The sequence below is a fragment of the Poecilia latipinna genome, unplaced genomic scaffold (genome assembly GCF_001443285.1).
Source record: "Poecilia latipinna isolate Pla-1442-1.1 unplaced genomic scaffold, P_latipinna-1.0 Scaffold1997, whole genome shotgun sequence".
Classification (NCBI taxonomy): Eukaryota; Metazoa; Chordata; class Actinopteri; order Cyprinodontiformes; family Poeciliidae; genus Poecilia; species Poecilia latipinna.
The window spans coordinates 45,467-62,970 of record NW_015114613.1 but is presented as its reverse complement, the minus strand read 5'-3'; the positions used below and the strand labels follow the sequence as shown (position 1 = coordinate 62,970).

Genomic DNA, 17,504 nt, shown 5'->3' with positions numbered 1-17,504 from the left:
CGGTTCGCTGTGAGCAGACGGAGAAGCAGCAGCTCCACCCGAGGCTTCCAGGTAACGTAAGACTGATGACATCACAACTCCAAGCGTTCAGAATCCCGTTAAGCTGCAACGATAAATACCTGAGCTACAAGAATCTGGACCTGATCAGGACAAACCTGAAGGTTTGATCACAGCAGAAGGTTCAGGCTCCTGCCCAGGTGAGCCGGATGGAGGTCGTTAACGGGGAACTGATTCCAGGTGAGCTGTGTCTGAATCAGCAGGTGAATCATTTCAAGTTTCTTCTTTTCACACTTTTTGAGTTAAAACCACAAACTTCAAAATGTTCATGGGATTTATGGTGACAGGTCAACTGGCAGCAGAGAGCAGGGGAGAAACAGTGACTGGATCTGAAAGGTGCGGCATGCTTGTTAGTGAACCATCAGCTGCAGGTTTCCACCAGATTTAAACTCCAAATTATGAAGAGGTTCAGTGCGGATTAGATTAACATCCATTTTCACACTCCCAACAGATTCTCAGCTGGATTCAGGACTGCGCTTTGACTAGGCCATTTTAACCCATAAATGTTTTCTCTCCTTTTAAACAACATGTTTTAATTTTTAATGTTTAATTTGTTTAATGTTTAATTTGTTTAATTCTGTTTTATTAATTGTTGAACTTTGAGATTGATATGTGTTTTGATCTAAATCTCTGATCATCTCTGAGCTGCTTCCCCACAGCATGCTGCTGCCACCACCGTGTTTCATGGTGCTGGTTGTTCTCTGATGGACCTCTGAGGGCAGAACCAGAACATTTGGACTCTGGTTCTGTTCAGAAGGTGGCTGCTTGTGTTTTAATCAGGGGCGTCAGAGTAAAGGAGTTTGAATGAACTCAGACTCTGTCCTGGTCTGATGCGATGAACATGTCAGGCTGTCCTGTTCAGGAAGCGACCATCAACACCTCCAGCTGGACGCCGCGCCGCTCGGATGCGTGACATCACACCTAGTTCCTGGTAACTGAGCGACGCAGTTCCTGGAATACCAGAGAACTGCAGCCTGACTGCAGGATGAGCAGCAGGCGGTGAGTGCATGTGTCTCTGTATCAAACACAAAGCATCCTCTTCATCCGCAGAAAGCTGAGCGAGGCTGGGCCTTCAGAGGCCGACTGGATGATGGGCGGCGCTGATGATTCAGAGCCGGTCTGAAGGAGAGGACGCTCCGGTTTCATCGCTAATGCAACGGCCAGATGAGAGGCCTCAGCGTGTCACAACACCCCCACCGCAGCCGAGTAAAAAAACTAAACAGATCCACTAATGAAACAAGCAGGACAGCGCAATAAAGCAGAGACAAACAACTCTTAGCAGATCATTATTACTTAAGGGAGAAAGTGGTTTTATGTGTCGAATTATCTCCTCCAGGATGAGAGGAGGACGAACAGAAACCCAATAGCTGCTGGGAGGAAACGACAAACAACAGCTTTCAGCTCAACCGCATGGAAACAGAGCTAAGGTCTGCTGCCATGCACAGAGCGCAGAGCTGGGGCCGAAAAACTACAGGAAACTACAGGAAAAACACAGAAAACTACTGGGAAAACAGAGGAAACTAGAGGGAAAACAGAGGAAAATACTGGGAAAACACGGAAAACTACTGGGAAAACACAGGAAAAACACAGGAAACTACAGGGAAAACACAGGAAACTACAGGGAAAACACAGGAAACTACTGGGAAAACACAGGAAACTACTGGGAAAACACGGAAAACTAAAGGAAAATGCAGTAAACTACAGGGAAAACTCAGGAAACTACAGGGAAAACACAGGAAACCACAGGAAAATAAGCAGGAGATAACAGATCCTGAAACCCTGTGGGTCTGACATGACTCACACAGTTTAAATGTATTTCTGTCAAACATTATGGGGAAACTGTCATTATTCTGACATTAGTAAATAGTAGTAATTTAGACAATCTGAGCTGAAATGGGAAATGATGGATCCATGATGACCTGTCCCACCTAGTGGGGATTTGTTAGACCGTCCTGAGAGATTTCTGATTTTCTCCAGCTTTTAATTTGTCTCTCCAAACAATAATCGTTCTTCCACTCAACTGTCATTTACTGAAATGTTGAACAGACATTTTATGCAACAGTTTTTCAGGAAAAAAGGAAAGAAAGAAAAGTAGTTCATTGTATTCGAGCCTTAATTATTTTTCTGAATTTCATCCACCACGGAACATTGCCACCTACTGGTAGAACACTTAATTCTGTGCGAGGAAGTTATAGATTTTATTAACATTACAAATGTATAAACCACAATAATGTACACTAACTGGTTGTTAACTATGGCAATGAAGATCCCATTTCTATTTACAAATGTTTTAAAAAATTCTGTTCATATTTTTTAGAAGCCTTTATTGATGCTGATTTCCTGAGAGCAAGAAGACCATCGAAAACGATGGTCTTATACCGTTTGTTCTGGGTTCTTATCCTTCCGCTGGTACTATTTTAAACATTTCTGACCAATAAAACATGTTATGCACAGGCAAATGCTAACCATATTCTGTTTATACATACATCATTGGTAGACATACATTACTGGTCTGTAAATGTAGTTGAATAATGAGGATGTAGGAACCAACGCGCGGAGGGATATCTGACAAGTTCGCTAGGAGCAGGAGCGCGAACGGCGGTGAGAAAGCGACTGTTTCCTGTCGGGGGAGCAGGGTAAGCTCCGCTCTGTCATTTAAACTTTGAACAAATATCAACATTAGAATTTAGCTGCTTTCGTGCGAGTTTTCTCTTTATTGTGATATTTTTATGAATTACTTAGAATTGTCCTTTGTGTGACTTGTGTACTTTGAAGTACCGCTTTATGTTAACGCACGAGCGCTTTCTTTCTTTAGTGAAGCTAGCTGCGCTGCTAACGGTTAGCCTGTTTTCCAGTAGGAATAACAACCCTAACTTCCCTCGCTTGGATTAATCGATAAAGACATCAGATAAGTAGAGCTAGAAAGGTTTTTATTATGCATTAAAATAGTTTTAAACGCTTTGATTTTGATCGGAGTTCACATCACTAGAGCTCGGCAATGCTAGTGATAACGTCATCACCAAGCGCCGTTTAAACGGCGTGTTTTTCTGTTTCTAGATGTTAACATGTTCTCTAGTTTGTCTCTTCGCTTAATTGAAACAATCAGGACTGTTTTCACTTCTGGGCAGGAAAATGATGAGTAAAAGTCTAGAAAAAGAACCAACAGATCTGCTGCACTAGGAGCGGTGCTGTTCTAGATTCATATTCCGCTTCTACCTGGTGGATGGTTTCTGTAAACCCGCGATCAGTTACCAACAACATAGGCCTTTCCTTAACATTTCTTTATTTGAATCAAAGCAAAAGGCATCAAACAGATTGTGCTCACTCCTGTTGAGATGCCAGACTTGAGTAAATGGTTAAAGATCTGTTTGGTCCTTTACTGTAACCTGGAACAGCTACAGTTCGGTTAAAAACAGACTCAGTAGTTTTCAGGGAAGCATAATGTGACTGCTGAGTGACCAAACACTGAAACTAACCCAGGTTGATGAACCTTTTCCTTCGCTTGGAGTGGGAGTCTGTCAGGACAACATATCTTCACTTTGTGACAGATGCTCACTCATGATGAGATATTTCCCTGCAGTAGATGATCTGAACATTCAGCCTCAACTATCAGACTCACCGAATGATCTTCCTCCACATGGCAACATGTTCATGTTTTTAAGCCGATGCTGTGCAATATGCTGCTGCGTTTATGGATAGAAGACGTCAGCAGGTCGTAGATTCATCTTTAGTCCTGTTTCTTGTCTTCTACAGTTCAGTTGAGATCGGTGCTGCTCGGTCAGCTCCAGCCGTCGCCATGGCGTTCGTCCCCACGCCCAGCCCCACCGTGGTGGACCAGACCACGCTCATGAAGAAGTACCTGCAGTTCGTGGCGGCGCTCACAGACACCAACACGCGTGAGTTCACTGAGCTGAATCTGTTCAAGCTGAGTTTGAGCTTTACTGATTGATGGGACATTAAATATGAATATTATTGATTAGTCAAGGTTTCCTGTAGTATTTCGACCTAGTTTTGCTCTGTGTGTTTGTGGCGCTTTGATGAGAGCGATGAGCTTTAGTCCAGTCGGAGGTACGGGGGGGGGGGGGGGGGTGTGTGTGTGTGTGTGAGAGAGTGACTGGCTCTCCTCGTACCTCCTAACCATTCTGGACGCTGAAAGGAAAACTGATAAGATCTGAGCGCCTCAGCTGAACCCTGGAGGCCGTGACGCCTCCGTCTCCAAGCGCTCTAATGGCTGTGCTCCTTCTGCAGCCGATGAAACCAAACTGAAGATGATGCAGGAGGTCAGCGAGAACTTTGAGGTCAGTTTGATGGACTAGATTCATTTCCTGAGATGATGAGCTCAGGGTCTCTGATGTGGAAGTTTTTTCTGTCCCAGAATGTAACATCGTCGCCTCAGTACTCCACCTTCCTGGAACACATCATCCCTCGCTTCCTGACCTTCCTGCAGGACGGAGAGGTGCAGTTCCTGCAGGAAAAACCCACGCAGGTGAGACTCCGGCCTTTCTGTACAGCCATGTCTGTTTGAATCTAGCTGGAAGTATAAAAAGAATAACTGGCTCTCCGTATGAACATCTCACTTTCTTTTCTTTTGTTCAGCAACTGAGGAAGTTGGTTCTGGAAATTATTCACCGGATCCCGACCAATGAGCATCTTCGTCCTCACACCAAGAACATTTTATCGGTCATGTTTCGCTTCTTGGAGGTAAAACGATAAAAATGGAGCAGCTTTCAGTAAACCAGTCATGTTTGGTATTTCTGCTTCAGAACGAAGAGCCACTTATTAGATCGTTCTGAAAACCAGAACTGCAGAAAAACAAGCCTTCATGTTTCCTCTGATTTGTTTTCTCAGATTGAAAGTGAGGAGAACGTTCTGATCTGCCTTCGAATCATTATTGAGCTGCACAAACAGTTCCGGCCTCCCATCTCCCAGGAGGTGAGCATCTCCGGTGGTTAGAGGTAGAAACCACGTTCAGATGTTGAGTCGACCCATGAACCTGATCTGGGTCTCAGCAGACAGAGCTTTGGTAGAAATCACCGATAATCGCAGGTTTCATTCAGCTGCTGCAGACAGTAAGGCACATAAATGATAGAAAACATATTCAAGTCATCGTTTCTCCTCAGATCCACCACTTCCTGGACTTTGTGAAGCAGATTTACAAAGATCTTCCAAAAGTTGTTGTGAGTGTAATCCCTGTATTGTTTTCATTGCTCTGTCTCTGTTCTGTGTGAATAATATTTGTGCTGCGTTCCTCCAGGCCAGGTACTTTGAGAACCCGCAGGTGATTGCTGAGAACACGGTTCCCTCTCCAGAGATGGTGGGCATGATCACATCCGTCCTGGTTAAGACGGCGCCAGAGAGAGAGGACAGCGAAACACGAACGGTAAGAGACATCTCCCTGCACTGCCAGGGGTTACCACTGGGTGGCAGTACAATGCTGCTGCAGGACAGGAACCGGTGGCCAGGATTCTGCACTCGCAAAAAAGACGAGAACAGAGCTTTAACTGGGACTGAAGAACAGCAACAACAAATATTTATCCTGTCATAGAAAAGAAAGGCTGTCACATTGTCACCATGTTCATTTATAAATGTCACAGCTTGCTAATTAAACATTTAATTCTGAGCTCCGTATTTAGTTTGCAAACTAAAAATGGTCCTAGGACTAAGTATTTAGTTTGGACCTGTGACATTTATAGACATAGGAATAACACGATGAAAATATTACTGTAAAAAATTAACGCTCATTTATTTTCTCTTGCTAGACTGTTATTCCCAGATATTGTTGTTAATGTGTATCTTTAGAAACGGCGCCCCCTGTCTTCCTGCTGTTGAATGGCTCGGGTCGGCGTTTCTTACCGTTTCCTGTCTGTCTCCGCCTGCAGCACACCATCATCCCCCGCGGGTCGCTGTCCCTCAAGGTTCTGGCTGAACTGCCCATCATCGTGGTTCTGATGTATCAGGTGAGAGACGCTCTCCGGCCTGGTTCTGGTTCTGGTAGAAGGAACCGTTTTCGGTCCAGCTGGCGGTGAACTGAAGCTGTTCCTGTTTCCTCAGCTCTACAAGCTGAACATCCACAACGTGGTGTCAGAGTTCGTTCCCCTCATCATGAATACCATCATGCTGCAGGTGTCTCCTCAGGCCAGGTGAGAGCTTGGCTAACTGGGTTTACTGGGTTTACTGGGTTTACTGGGTTCTGAGAGTGAAGGCCTTCATCAACCCATTTGACTCTGCAGGGAAACTGTTTTTTTTTTTTAGGTTTTATTGGCTCTAGTGACCTTTATTTGATAGTGAATTGACAGGAAAGAGGTAATGAGAGAAGAGGAAGACATGGGGCAAAGGTCACCAGGCCGGGAATCGAACCTGCGACATCTGTGTTGAGAACTGAGGCCTCTAAGTGGGTTGTGCTGAACCCCTGCGCCCCACAGCGCCCTTGGGAAACAGTTTGAGGCGTTCTTCATGTCTCTCTCTGAATGTTTCCCCAGCACATATTGAGCAAGAGTTAAAATCCGTTTCTGGAGGTTGAAATGAGCTCAGTGGCGTCTGTCCTGTCCTCCATTCGGTCTCTGTCCTGCAGGATCATCCCAGCAGTTCTAGTTCTCCTGGTTTTATGATCTGATGCTTTATTTTCTGTGCAGGCATCACAAGTTGTTCAACAAGGAGCTGTATGCAGACTTCATCGCTGCCCAGATCAAGACTCTGTCCTTCCTGGCCTACATCATCCGGATCTACCAGGTGATCACGGCAACACAGATTATCTCTGTGTTTAATTCATGGGGGGAACAACAACAACATCCCATGTCAGAAAATCTGAAGCAACATTTGAAGCTTCAAGGAATGATTTCCTCCTGATGGCACTGAGACGAGCTGGTTTACTGGCAGCTGAATAAAGCAGCAACAACCGGATCCGATTTAACTCCACCCAGTGGGATCGGTCTGTTCACATATGACTGCTCTGGAGTCCTCTGATGGGTGGCCTGGCTTTTATTTAGGGGCATCAGAATAAAGAGGGTTAAATTAAATTTTTCAGATTTTTATTAGTAGAAAGTTATAAAAGCCAGAATCGTCTTTCTACTGTTGGTCAGCTAACTTGCCATCAATCTGACTGATATGTTGCGTCTCGCCTCTCGTCTGTCTCGCCTGTCTCGTCTCTCGTCTGTCTCGTCTCTCGTCTGTCTCGCCTGTCTCGTCTGTCTCGCCTGTCTCGTCTGTCTCACCTGTCTCGTCTGTCTCACCTGTCTCACCTGTCTCACCTCCAGGACCTGGTGGGTAAATACTCCCAGCAGCTGGTGAAGGGAATGCTGCAGCTTCTGTCCAACTGTCCCTCTGAAACGGCTCATCTCCGCAAGGAGCTGCTCATCGCCGCCAAGCACATCCTGACCACCGACCTGCGCAGCCGTACGCGCGCGCACACACACACACACACACAGATGACTGAAACATTTAGTCTTTAGAGACCAACCAGAGGTATCTCATGGTTTTTCTAAACAAATTAATTAGAAGATTTTCACACATTTTTCTCCGGTTAGAATAAAATTAAAAATTATTGATGCTCTGATCAGGGTTTTGCTGCCGATTCCGGTCGTCCATGAGGCCGATCTCAGCCAATCACCTGGATTGGCTGTTAATGTTTCGCTTTGGGTATAAATGACTCTGTTATCTGGCAATAAATTCACTTAACTTATATTTTAATACATATCTAAAATCTTTTTTTTTAAAGTTACACGCTGCAGCTTAAAACAGACGTTGAGGCTGAGCGGCTCCGTCTGTGAAATATTACCACCGACAGCAGAACCAGAACCGCAGCTCCAAGACGTGAACTTGGGGTTATTTGTTTAGCTTTCTGAGCCTGATGCTAATCCAGTGAGTGTTGGTAGCGGCGCTGCTCTACCTGCTGATGGGTCCGGATGTCTTTTGTTCCTGCACTGAGCCTCGATGCATTCAAATCAATCAAGTGCTTGTTTTACAAATGTCACATTAGATTTGTTGGGTTGATGGATTGTGTGGCGCTTCACCCAGTGGTCATTTCCCATCGCAACTCGCAAACGTCCCCATTCACTCAGCGTTCTAGTTCCTCACTAGTGGGTTTGTTGCTGCGCAGTGAGAAGGAAACAGGAGAGCAGCTGCAGGCTGAGAAGGGAGATGCAGGTGATCGGTTTGTGATCGGCAACAAGAAACGGCGATCGATCACCAATCATACACTTTTTCATGGAAATTGGCCGATTATGATCGGTAGCCGATCGATCGGCACACCTCTATTTAAAATATATAAATTTGAACCTTTTATACATTTTGTTTTTCTGCAGAGTTCATTCCCTGTATGGACAAACTGTTTGACGAGTCCATCCTGATCGGTTCTGGATATACGGCCCGGGAGACGCTCCGGTGAGTCCGGTCCGGTCCAGTCTAGTCCAGTCTGCCGATTTAGCTGTGAATCGGTTCTACCAGAACTCCTGCGGTTCACATTCTGGAAAAATCTGCTGTTAATCGTCTTTTCCTGACCAGTAAATCAATAATAATCAATAAGATTTTCTCCTTCCATCTCCATCCTTTGCTACAAATGATCAGATATTTGCTGAAGGAATGCTGTCACTGACTTTTAGGAAATAACATTATTTGTGTGAATTTTTTATGTCTTTCTAATATTGCATAAAAAGCTTAAAATCTGCAGAATGTGGTAACTTTCTGTCTGTCGCAACAGTCGCTAATTGAAAGTGGTTAGCGGTAGCTTGGCTGCCTGTTGCTATGGTAACATTTGAGGCCCATGTGTGCAGACCGCTGGCCTACAGCACCCTGGCCGACCTTGTGCACCACGTCCGCCAGAACCTGCCCCTCACCGACCTGTCGCTGGCAGTCCAGCTCTTCGCCAAGAACATTGACGACGAGTCTCTGCCCAGCAACATCCAGACCATGTCCTGCAAGCTGCTGCTGAACCTGGTGGACTGCATCCGCTCCAAGTCGGAGCAGGAGAACGGGAACGGCCGGGACATCCTCATGCGGATGCTGGAGGTCCGAGCCGCGGCGCCCGGGTGTTCCCGCGCTGAGCAGCAGGAAACGTGTCTCACTGCGTTCTCTCAACCAGGTGTTTGTGCTGAAGTTTCACACCATCGCCCGCTACCAGCTAGTCTCCATCTTCAAGAAGTGCAAGCCTCAGTCGGAGATGGGCATGGTGGACCCGGGGGTGCTGCCGGGCGTGCCAGCCACGCCCACGCCGTCCACCACGCCGGCCATCCCGCCGCCCGCCCCGCCCACGCCGGTTGCCGCCGCGGCTCCACCGTCGGCGGCGCCCTTCGACCGACCGGGGGAGAAGGAGGACAAACAGACTTTCCAGGTATCGGACTGCCGCAGTCTGGTCAAGACCCTGGTGTGCGGAGTCAAGACCATCACCTGGGGAATCACTTCCTGCAAAGCTCCGGGAGGTGAGCTGCTCTTCCAGGATGAGACTAAACGGCAGCAGCTTCAGAGTTCAGTTAACAGTTTTGGGATTTGTTGTGAATTTTATGTCAAACTTGTTTCCTTCTGTCTTTCAGAAGCTCAGTTCATCCCCAACAAGCAGCTCCAGCCGAAGGAGACGCAGATCTACATCAAGCTGGTGAAGTACGCCATGCAGGCCTTGGACATCTACCAGGTACTGCCCAGCTGGAGCTGCAGCGACTGGCTAAGTAACTCAACAACCAATGAGTCGGATTCAAACAAAGCCAGAGTGTGTTAAGGCGGTTGGCTCTGCTGCTCAGGTCCAGGTTGCCAACAACCAGCAGACGTATATCCGGGTGGCCAACTGTCAGACGGTCCGCATGAAGGAGGAGAAGGAAGTTCTGGAGCATTTCGCTGGTGTCTTCACCATGATGAACCCACTGACCTTCAAGGAGATCTTCCAGACCACCGTGCCCTACATGGTGGAGAGGATCTCCAAGAACTACGCCCTGCAGGTGCCTCTGAACGCGCTTCCCTGGGGGAACGCGCGCTTCCCAGGGGGAACGCGCGCTTCCCAGGGGGAACGCGCGCTTCCCAGGGGGAACGCGCGCTTCCCAGGGGGAACGCGCGCTTCCTTCTTGCTCCTAGCTGCTCTGGGTTTAAATGTCTCTGGGTTTCTGGGGGTTGTTGCTCAGATCTCTGCTCTGACTGGTTCCCAGATTGTGGCCAACTCCTTCCTGGCCAACCTGTCCACGTCGGCCCTCTTTGCCACCATCTTGGTGGAGTATCTCCTGGAGAGGTTGCCGGAGATGGGCTCCAATGTGGAGCTGTCCAACCTCTACCTGAAACTCTTCAAGCTGGTGTTTGGCTCCGTCTCACTGTTTGCTGCTGAGAACGAGCAGATGCTGAAGGTACTTCCTGCTGCAGCTCCACAGCAGAGCCTAACATCCCGTTCCGCTCTTCTGTGCGTCTGTAATACTGTTTGTTGTTCTCCTCAGCCTCACCTCCATAAGATAGTGAACAGCTCCATGGAGCTGGCCCAGTCCGCCAAGGAGCCCTACAACTACTTCCTGCTCCTACGCGCCCTGTTCCGCTCAATCGGCGGCGGCAGCCACGACCTGCTCTACCAGGAGTTTCTCCCTCTGCTCCCCAACCTGCTGCAAGGTGCAACATGGCTGCCTCCCCTCAGGGCCCATTCATGTTGTTTGTAATGGCCGCTTGTGGAGAAGGTTCACCTGGTGCTTTACTTCCTCCAGGCCTCAACATGCTGCAGAGCGGCCTCCACAAGCAGCACATGAAGGACCTGTTCGTGGAGCTGTGCCTGACGGTTCCGGTCCGCCTCAGCTCCTTGCTGCCCTACCTGCCCATGCTGATGGACCCTCTGGTGTCAGCACTCAATGGCTCCCAGACTCTGGTCAGCCAGGGCCTCCGCACCCTGGAGCTGTGTGTGGACAACCTCCAGCCCGACTTCCTGTACGACCACATCCAGCCGGTCCGGGCCGAGCTCATGCAGGTGATGGTTTGGACCTGCTGGAGTCTGTAGAGACTCATCCGCCTCCTACAACTGCACTCTGATACCCAGTGCTGGCTGGGCTAGCACTGGCTGGGCTAGCACTGGCTGGGCTAGCACTGGCTGGGCTAACACTGGCTGGGCTAACACTGGCTGGGCTAACACTGGCTGGGCTAGCATTGGCTTTTAGATTTAACTTTTAGCTGTTTTTACTGTGCGGATCAGAACCAGAACATCTGTTTTTTTCATGTGATTATACAATCCTCCTGGTTTGTGTTTCAGTCGCCATGGTGACTAAATGTGATGATTTAACTGATGTTTGGAGATAGCAGAGCTGTTCTGTGCCGTTAAACGGGTAGAACCTATCGACCAATCGGAGAGCTCCCCAGTGTTGTTGGGGAGTTGCCCATCCGTTGTTCTGCCGCGGTCTGAAGCTGTGCCGCTGGCATCCTGCAGGCCCTGTGGCGGACGCTGCGCAACCCGGCGGAGAACATCTCCCACGTGGCGTACCGCGTTCTGGGGAAGTTCGGCGGCAGCAACAGGAAGATGCTGAAGGAGTCCCAGAGGCTGCACTACGTGGTGACGGAGGTCCAGGGCCCCAGCATTAAGGTGGAGTTCACCGACTGCAAGGCCTCCATCCAGCTCCCTATGGAGAAGGTAGGACGACAGTGATGATGATGATGATGACCTCTGTACCGCCGCCTGTCCTGCTTTGACGTCGTTCCCTCCTTCTGCCCGCTATATTTGGGCTGAAGAAAAGAATCAGCCATCAAGGAGCTTTATATTCCTCACTATTGTTCTCCGCAGAGAGCCATAAGTCTCTGTCATATGTGTTAGTGAGTGTGTGTGTGTGTGTGTGTGTGTGTGTGTGTGTGTGTGTGTGTGTGTGTGAGAGAGAGAGTGTGTGTGTGTGTGAGTGTGAGTCCTTCAGGTAATTAAATTCTTGTCTTGTTTCTCCTCCTCATCCAGTCAGTAATCATCAATCTGGTGCAGGGCCACCGTGACGGCATTATTTACTCTCTCTAATGACTGCTCTCTTTTTGGACATCAGGACACACACACACACACACACACACACGCACGCCCAGGAAAGCAGTGCCACGTCTCAGATGGTTCCATGTGAGACATCAACACTTTTCAGATCTGGAGGGAAAATGATGATTTTTATTTGAGCGTTGGAACTTGACTTAATTTCAGCAATTAATTAAATATTGAATCACATTTTAATCATTTTCAATTCGAAACATAATTTTGTCGCTGACATTAGCATTATCTGTTACATGTTTTGCGTCATATTTACAAACAAATAGAAAACTAACGGCTCCTCTCTGGGTTTCCTGCGTCTCCTCTCTCTGCTCCTCCAGGCGATAGAGACGGCCCTGGACTGTCTGAAGAGCGCCAACACAGAGCCGTACTACAGGCGGCAGGCCTGGGAGGTCATCAAGTGCTTCCTGGTGGCCATGACCAGCCTGGACGACAACAAACACGCCCTGTACCAGCTGCTGTCCCACCCCAAGTCAGTACTGTCTGCTTCGCACCGGCGCGTTAGGCGTGGAGCGCATCGTAGCTTTGAGGCTGAGCTCAAAGGCTGCAGGACTGTAAGAGAAGCAGCAGCAGGAAATGATCCTCTGGGATCCCAGGAATCTGAAGATCACAAGATCTCACTGTGTTTAACTTGCTGCTTTTCAGCACACCAGTTTAAACTGTGATTGACTGTAGGCAGCCAGAAACAAAGACAGGCGTTGTCAACATAATGACAAAGGTGCAAAATCTTTTAATTTCACAGAAATAAATGAGCCTGGCAGCGATTAAAGCTGCAGGAATAAATGAGTTTATATGTTTCAACATTAAAATGACGATTATTTAAAGGAAACTTCACTGATTTTGAACATGAAATATTCCCTGATTGCTTCTTGTTAAACCTTCTGAGGCCGTTTGGCTCAGGAGTGAAAGTTGCTTGTGAGTTTGAGTCCATCGTTTCTCCTGTGCTTTACTGGCAGCTCTCTTCGCTACAGTTAGCAGGACAGCGGGTTAGCATTAACGTCTGCTAATTTTTCTTTGTGCTGAGGATCAGACAGCTGCGGTGTGAGACCTACTTCCTGACTCGTTCAGTCTCTGTCCAGATCAGGAGCTAATGATGATGTAAACACGTTAAAACCACATTAGTAACAGTGGGAACGTGATTATTGAGCATCAGCCGATCCTTGTTAGCTGCTGACTCTGATCACCTTCCCATCTGCTGCTGCTCCCCCTGCAGCGTGCGTTGCTGCCCCAATCAGCTGCTTCCAGGTGGATCCATCCATTGATTCCTGCCTGGCAGCACAGATCATGTGACCTGGTGTTTCCTCTGCAGCTTCACTGAGAAGTGGATTCCCAGCGTGATCATCTCCCATCGCTACAAGGCCCAGGACACACCGGCCCGCCGCACCTTTGAGCAGGCCCTGACCGGAGCCTTCATGTCTGCTGTGATCAAGGACTTGCGGCCCAGCGCGCTGCCCTTCGTCGCCAGCCTCATCCGCCATTACACCATGGTGGCCGTGGCCCAGCAGTGCGGTGAGGCTTCGTGACCCGCCTGCTGCTCCGCCGTTTTATTCTGTCCTCATCGTTATTTTCCTGTCCAGGACCTTTCCTGCTGCCCTGCTACCAGCTGGGCAGTCAGCCCAGCACCGCCATGTTCCACAGTGAGGAGAACGGGTCGAAGGGCATGGACCCCCTGGTTCTGATCGACGCCATCGCCATCTGCATGGCGTACGAGGAGAAGGAGCTGTGTAAGATCGGAGAGGTGGCTCTGGCCGTCATCTTCGACGTGGCCAGCATCATCCTGGGCTCCAAGGAGCGGGTAGGCCTCGCTAACCGTGAACGTGCTGAGGTGGTGTGTGTTGCCATGGTAACCCCCGCGGCTCCGCCCCCAGGCCTGCCAGCTGCCCCTGTTCTCCTACATCGTGGAGCGCCTGTGCGCCTGCTGCTACGAGCAGGCCTGGTACGCCAAGCTGGGCGGCGTCGTGTCCATCAAGTTCCTGATGGAGCGGCTGCCTCTCGTCTGGGTTCTGCAGAACCAGCTCACCTTCCTCAAAGCGCTCCTCTTCGTCATGATGGACCTCACTGGAGAGGTGGGATCATAACCGGCTGCCAGTAACTTAGTTGCTTTACTGATTACTGCCAAGAGTCTTTAACAGCAATGCTTCAAGTTTAACCTGGAAAAAATAAAATAAAGACTTTCTTAAAACCCATACTGGTTTTGCCCTGAAGTTCAGCTTCGTTTTGACTGTTTGGGTTGGACAGAGCCTCCTGCGCTCTACAATATTTATTACTTTATTCACAAGTCCAACTTTCACACTTCTTGTTTTATGTATTTTATGAGATCCAGTTAAGTTTAAAATCCAAAACCACCGCTAAACATTTTACTTCATGTCCATGTTTCACTAAATTATCATTTATAGACATTTTAATAGAATCGTCTTTGTTGTTTTATTCCAATATATTGATTTATTGTCTTCAAATCACTTATTTAGAAATCTTTATAGTGTGTTTAAATGATCATCCCCAGAACAAAAAAGTGTATCAAATGTGAACAGGATGAATTCCAACACTTGGACATGTTGGTCCCAGCGCTAAATCCCAGTAAAACCATTAAAGTTTGAGGCTGAAGCAGGAACAGATTCTCTGGCTGAGAGATCGTCTCCTCATTGATTTGTCCCCAGGTGTCGAACGGAGCGGTCGCCATGGCGAAGACCACCTTGGAGCAGCTGCTGGTGCGCTGCGCCACGCCGCTGAAGGATGAGGAGAAGACGGAGGAGCTGCTGGCCGCCCAGGATAAATCCTTCCACATGGTGACCCACGACCTGGTGCGAGAGGTCACGTCCCCCAACTCCACCGTCAGGAAGCAGGCCATGCACTCGCTGCAGGTCCTGGCGCAGGTCACCGGCAAGAGCGTGACGGTCATCATGGAGCCCCACAAGGAGGTAACCCGCCACCACAAAGGTTAAAGGTCAGGAGGATCTGCCGTCAGCGTGTTGACACCTGGCTGCTCTGCAGGTTCTGCAGGACATGGTTCCTCCCAAGAAGCACCTGCTCCGCCATCAGCCCGCCAACGCCCAGATCGGCCTGATGGAGGGCAACACCTTCTGCACCACGCTGCAGCCGCGCCTCTTCACCATGGACCTGAACGTCATGGAGCACAAGGTCTTCTACACAGAGGTACTGCGCCCCCAGTCCACCCAGCCTCCTGCTCTTTAAACCACCAGTTTAACTCAACACTTCCCAACCTGTGTGCAGCTGCTGAATCTGTGTGAGGCAGAGGATGCTGCTCTGATGAAGCTGCCTTGCTACAAGAGCCTTCCCTCCCTGGTTCCTCTGCGGATCGCTGCCCTCAGTGAGTCAGTTTGACGCCGACGGACTCAGACTCCGGCGTCACGCTAACAATTTGTGGTGATTTGAACAGATGCTCTGGCGGCCTGCAACTACCTGCCTCAGTCCAGGGAGAAGATCATTGCTGCTCTGTTCAAAGCTCTCAACTCCACCAACAACGAGCTGCAGGAGGCGGGGGAAGCCTGCATGAGGAAGGTTAGCATGTTGCTGCTTTACTGACGCATGATGCTTAACATGGCTAACTCCGCTTTGAGTTGCTCTCTGATCCGAGAGCCGGGAACATGGTGACACACTGCTGTGGGTCTCTAATTCTGCTTTGCTGTGTTAAGGTTAAGTTTAAAACGTTTTGAGGGCGTTTCTCTTTGGTACCTGCCTCTGCAGCTGAAAATAGCGTTTAGCTATTAGTTGGGCTTTAGTGCTAGTGAGAGTGCAACACAAGTAGCCTTCCTGCCAAACCTCAGTGAATAGTTTAACAGGTTTTAATAGTAATAAGAAAACGTTTATTAGTCCCCTGGGAGCAAAACTGATGTTTCAGTACAGCTGGTCCAAAAAACAAACTAAGCCATGGGTAGACGGGTGCCTGAGGCTGCAGCCATGGCAGCGGTCCTTTCGGTAGATCAGAAAAAACACAGACAGGATATTTGACAAATCTGTGAGGAACCTGAATTACCTGGGGAATCGTTTCAGCCGTAGCAGAACTACATCCTGGTTCCTGATTGGTTCAGAGCGACCAGCTCCTCGGTGTTTACTCTGGATAGGCGATGATGGTAAATCATGGCTCTTGGTAGCCATGGTAACCTGGAAACCAGAAAGCTGTTCTTGTCTTTTATTTTCCAGTAGAAGGTGGAAACAGATCAAATAAAACCAGTTTTTTATTTCAAATCCAGCTAATTTTTATTTCTGTTTTTGTTCTTGATTTGGTTCAGATTTGATTTGAATTGCATGAAAAACTTTAGCTTTTTTTAAACTGAGTTGGTGCCGATCAGCTTGAGCCAATTGTAGCCGTCCGTCAGCACCTTTATGGATCGGTCTGGGCCTGAAGAGCCGAGGAAACGGGACGGCGGTTTTAATGAAATCCCATTTCCTGTGGACGGGATCCGCTGCCACTTATCTTCATATGAACCTGGCCGGCTGCTCCATCACACCGTCCCCGAACCGTCACTTCCTCCTCATCCATCCTCGCTCCCCGGCCCGCCGCTGCTAATCAGCGTTGCCATGGCGAGATCGATATGGGATGGAGGAAATAGAGGAGGCTGCCATGCATCAGACCCTCCGCCTGCTCAGCATCCAGAACCGTTCAGGAATCGCATGATCCAAAACCGATCGGTTAGATCTCAGAGGGTAAAGCTGTGAAAACATCCAGAACCAGAGCCTCGGATCCCTCCAGAACCAGAACCAGCCGGCTAACACTTTCTGTCACGTGGGTAGTTTACAAATAAAGTAAATCAATTACTTTATTTGTAAACTAAAATGAAGTAATTGAAGTAATCCTGCTTTTATTTTGTAGGAGAGTGAGGTCATTTCCTGTAGATCCAGAAGCTAAAAAGCATTTTATGTCTGCAGTTCCTGGAGGGAGCGACCATCGAGGTGGACCAGATCCACACTCACATGCGCCCCCTGCTGATGATGCTGGGCGACTACCGCAGCCTGACGCTCAACGTGGTGAACCGCCTCACCTCCGTCACGCGCCTCTTCCCCAACTCCTTCAACGACAAGTTCTGCGACCAGATGATGGTGAGACAGGAATAACTCGCCACCCTGAAAGTATTCACACTGCTGATTTCATCTGGTGGAGCAAAACAGGCTGAGTCCAAACCCAGTGGGGCGGAGCGGGTCCAGTTGGGCTGCCGGGCTGGACCAGAACCAGGCTCAGGGGGAAGAACATTAACATGGTTCTTCCACCTGAGCCTGGCCTGTCTGACCAACCAGAACCTGCAGCCGGACCAAGGTGGTTCTGGTGGTTCTGGATCAAGACTAAAGGATCAGCTCAGCTTAAACAAGCTTTGTGTGGAAATGAAACATTTTGTGTTTGTAACAGAAAAGATGTGAAAGGTTTTGTAAAGAACCAAATCCAGCAGGATTGGACTGGTCCATCAGCAGTTACTGCCTTGCTCCAGTTTGTCGTTTGCTTCTGAACACACACACACACACACACACACAC

The 17,504-nt window shown here is 48.7% G+C and overlaps 1 protein-coding gene across 1 annotated transcript in view; it reads left to right on the top strand.

Annotated features, from left to right (window-relative positions):
* Positions 1 to 2,610: 2,610 nt before the first annotated feature.
* Positions 2,611 to 17,504, top strand: part of trrap (transformation/transcription domain-associated protein) — a 60,211-nt gene continuing 45,317 nt past the window's right edge. Inside the window, exons 1-30 of the mRNA XM_015016237.1 lie at positions 2,611 to 2,693; positions 3,811 to 3,953; positions 4,306 to 4,355; positions 4,433 to 4,543; positions 4,654 to 4,758; positions 4,906 to 4,989; positions 5,178 to 5,234; positions 5,312 to 5,437; positions 5,937 to 6,014; positions 6,109 to 6,197; positions 6,690 to 6,786; positions 7,311 to 7,449; positions 8,358 to 8,436; positions 8,826 to 9,060; positions 9,134 to 9,470; positions 9,582 to 9,679; positions 9,786 to 9,980; positions 10,185 to 10,376; positions 10,464 to 10,629; positions 10,722 to 10,978; positions 11,432 to 11,632; positions 12,340 to 12,491; positions 13,329 to 13,528; positions 13,597 to 13,814; positions 13,888 to 14,085; positions 14,677 to 14,937; positions 15,011 to 15,172; positions 15,251 to 15,347; positions 15,417 to 15,538; positions 16,907 to 17,089. Of these exons, the coding sequence (XP_014871723.1) occupies positions 3,854 to 3,953; positions 4,306 to 4,355; positions 4,433 to 4,543; positions 4,654 to 4,758; positions 4,906 to 4,989; positions 5,178 to 5,234; positions 5,312 to 5,437; positions 5,937 to 6,014; positions 6,109 to 6,197; positions 6,690 to 6,786; positions 7,311 to 7,449; positions 8,358 to 8,436; positions 8,826 to 9,060; positions 9,134 to 9,470; positions 9,582 to 9,679; positions 9,786 to 9,980; positions 10,185 to 10,376; positions 10,464 to 10,629; positions 10,722 to 10,978; positions 11,432 to 11,632; positions 12,340 to 12,491; positions 13,329 to 13,528; positions 13,597 to 13,814; positions 13,888 to 14,085; positions 14,677 to 14,937; positions 15,011 to 15,172; positions 15,251 to 15,347; positions 15,417 to 15,538; positions 16,907 to 17,089 (4,389 nt within the window). The 5' untranslated portion in view covers positions 2,611 to 2,693; positions 3,811 to 3,853. The remainder of the gene's footprint in view (positions 2,694 to 3,810; positions 3,954 to 4,305; positions 4,356 to 4,432; positions 4,544 to 4,653; positions 4,759 to 4,905; positions 4,990 to 5,177; positions 5,235 to 5,311; positions 5,438 to 5,936; positions 6,015 to 6,108; positions 6,198 to 6,689; positions 6,787 to 7,310; positions 7,450 to 8,357; positions 8,437 to 8,825; positions 9,061 to 9,133; positions 9,471 to 9,581; positions 9,680 to 9,785; positions 9,981 to 10,184; positions 10,377 to 10,463; positions 10,630 to 10,721; positions 10,979 to 11,431; positions 11,633 to 12,339; positions 12,492 to 13,328; positions 13,529 to 13,596; positions 13,815 to 13,887; positions 14,086 to 14,676; positions 14,938 to 15,010; positions 15,173 to 15,250; positions 15,348 to 15,416; positions 15,539 to 16,906; positions 17,090 to 17,504) is intronic.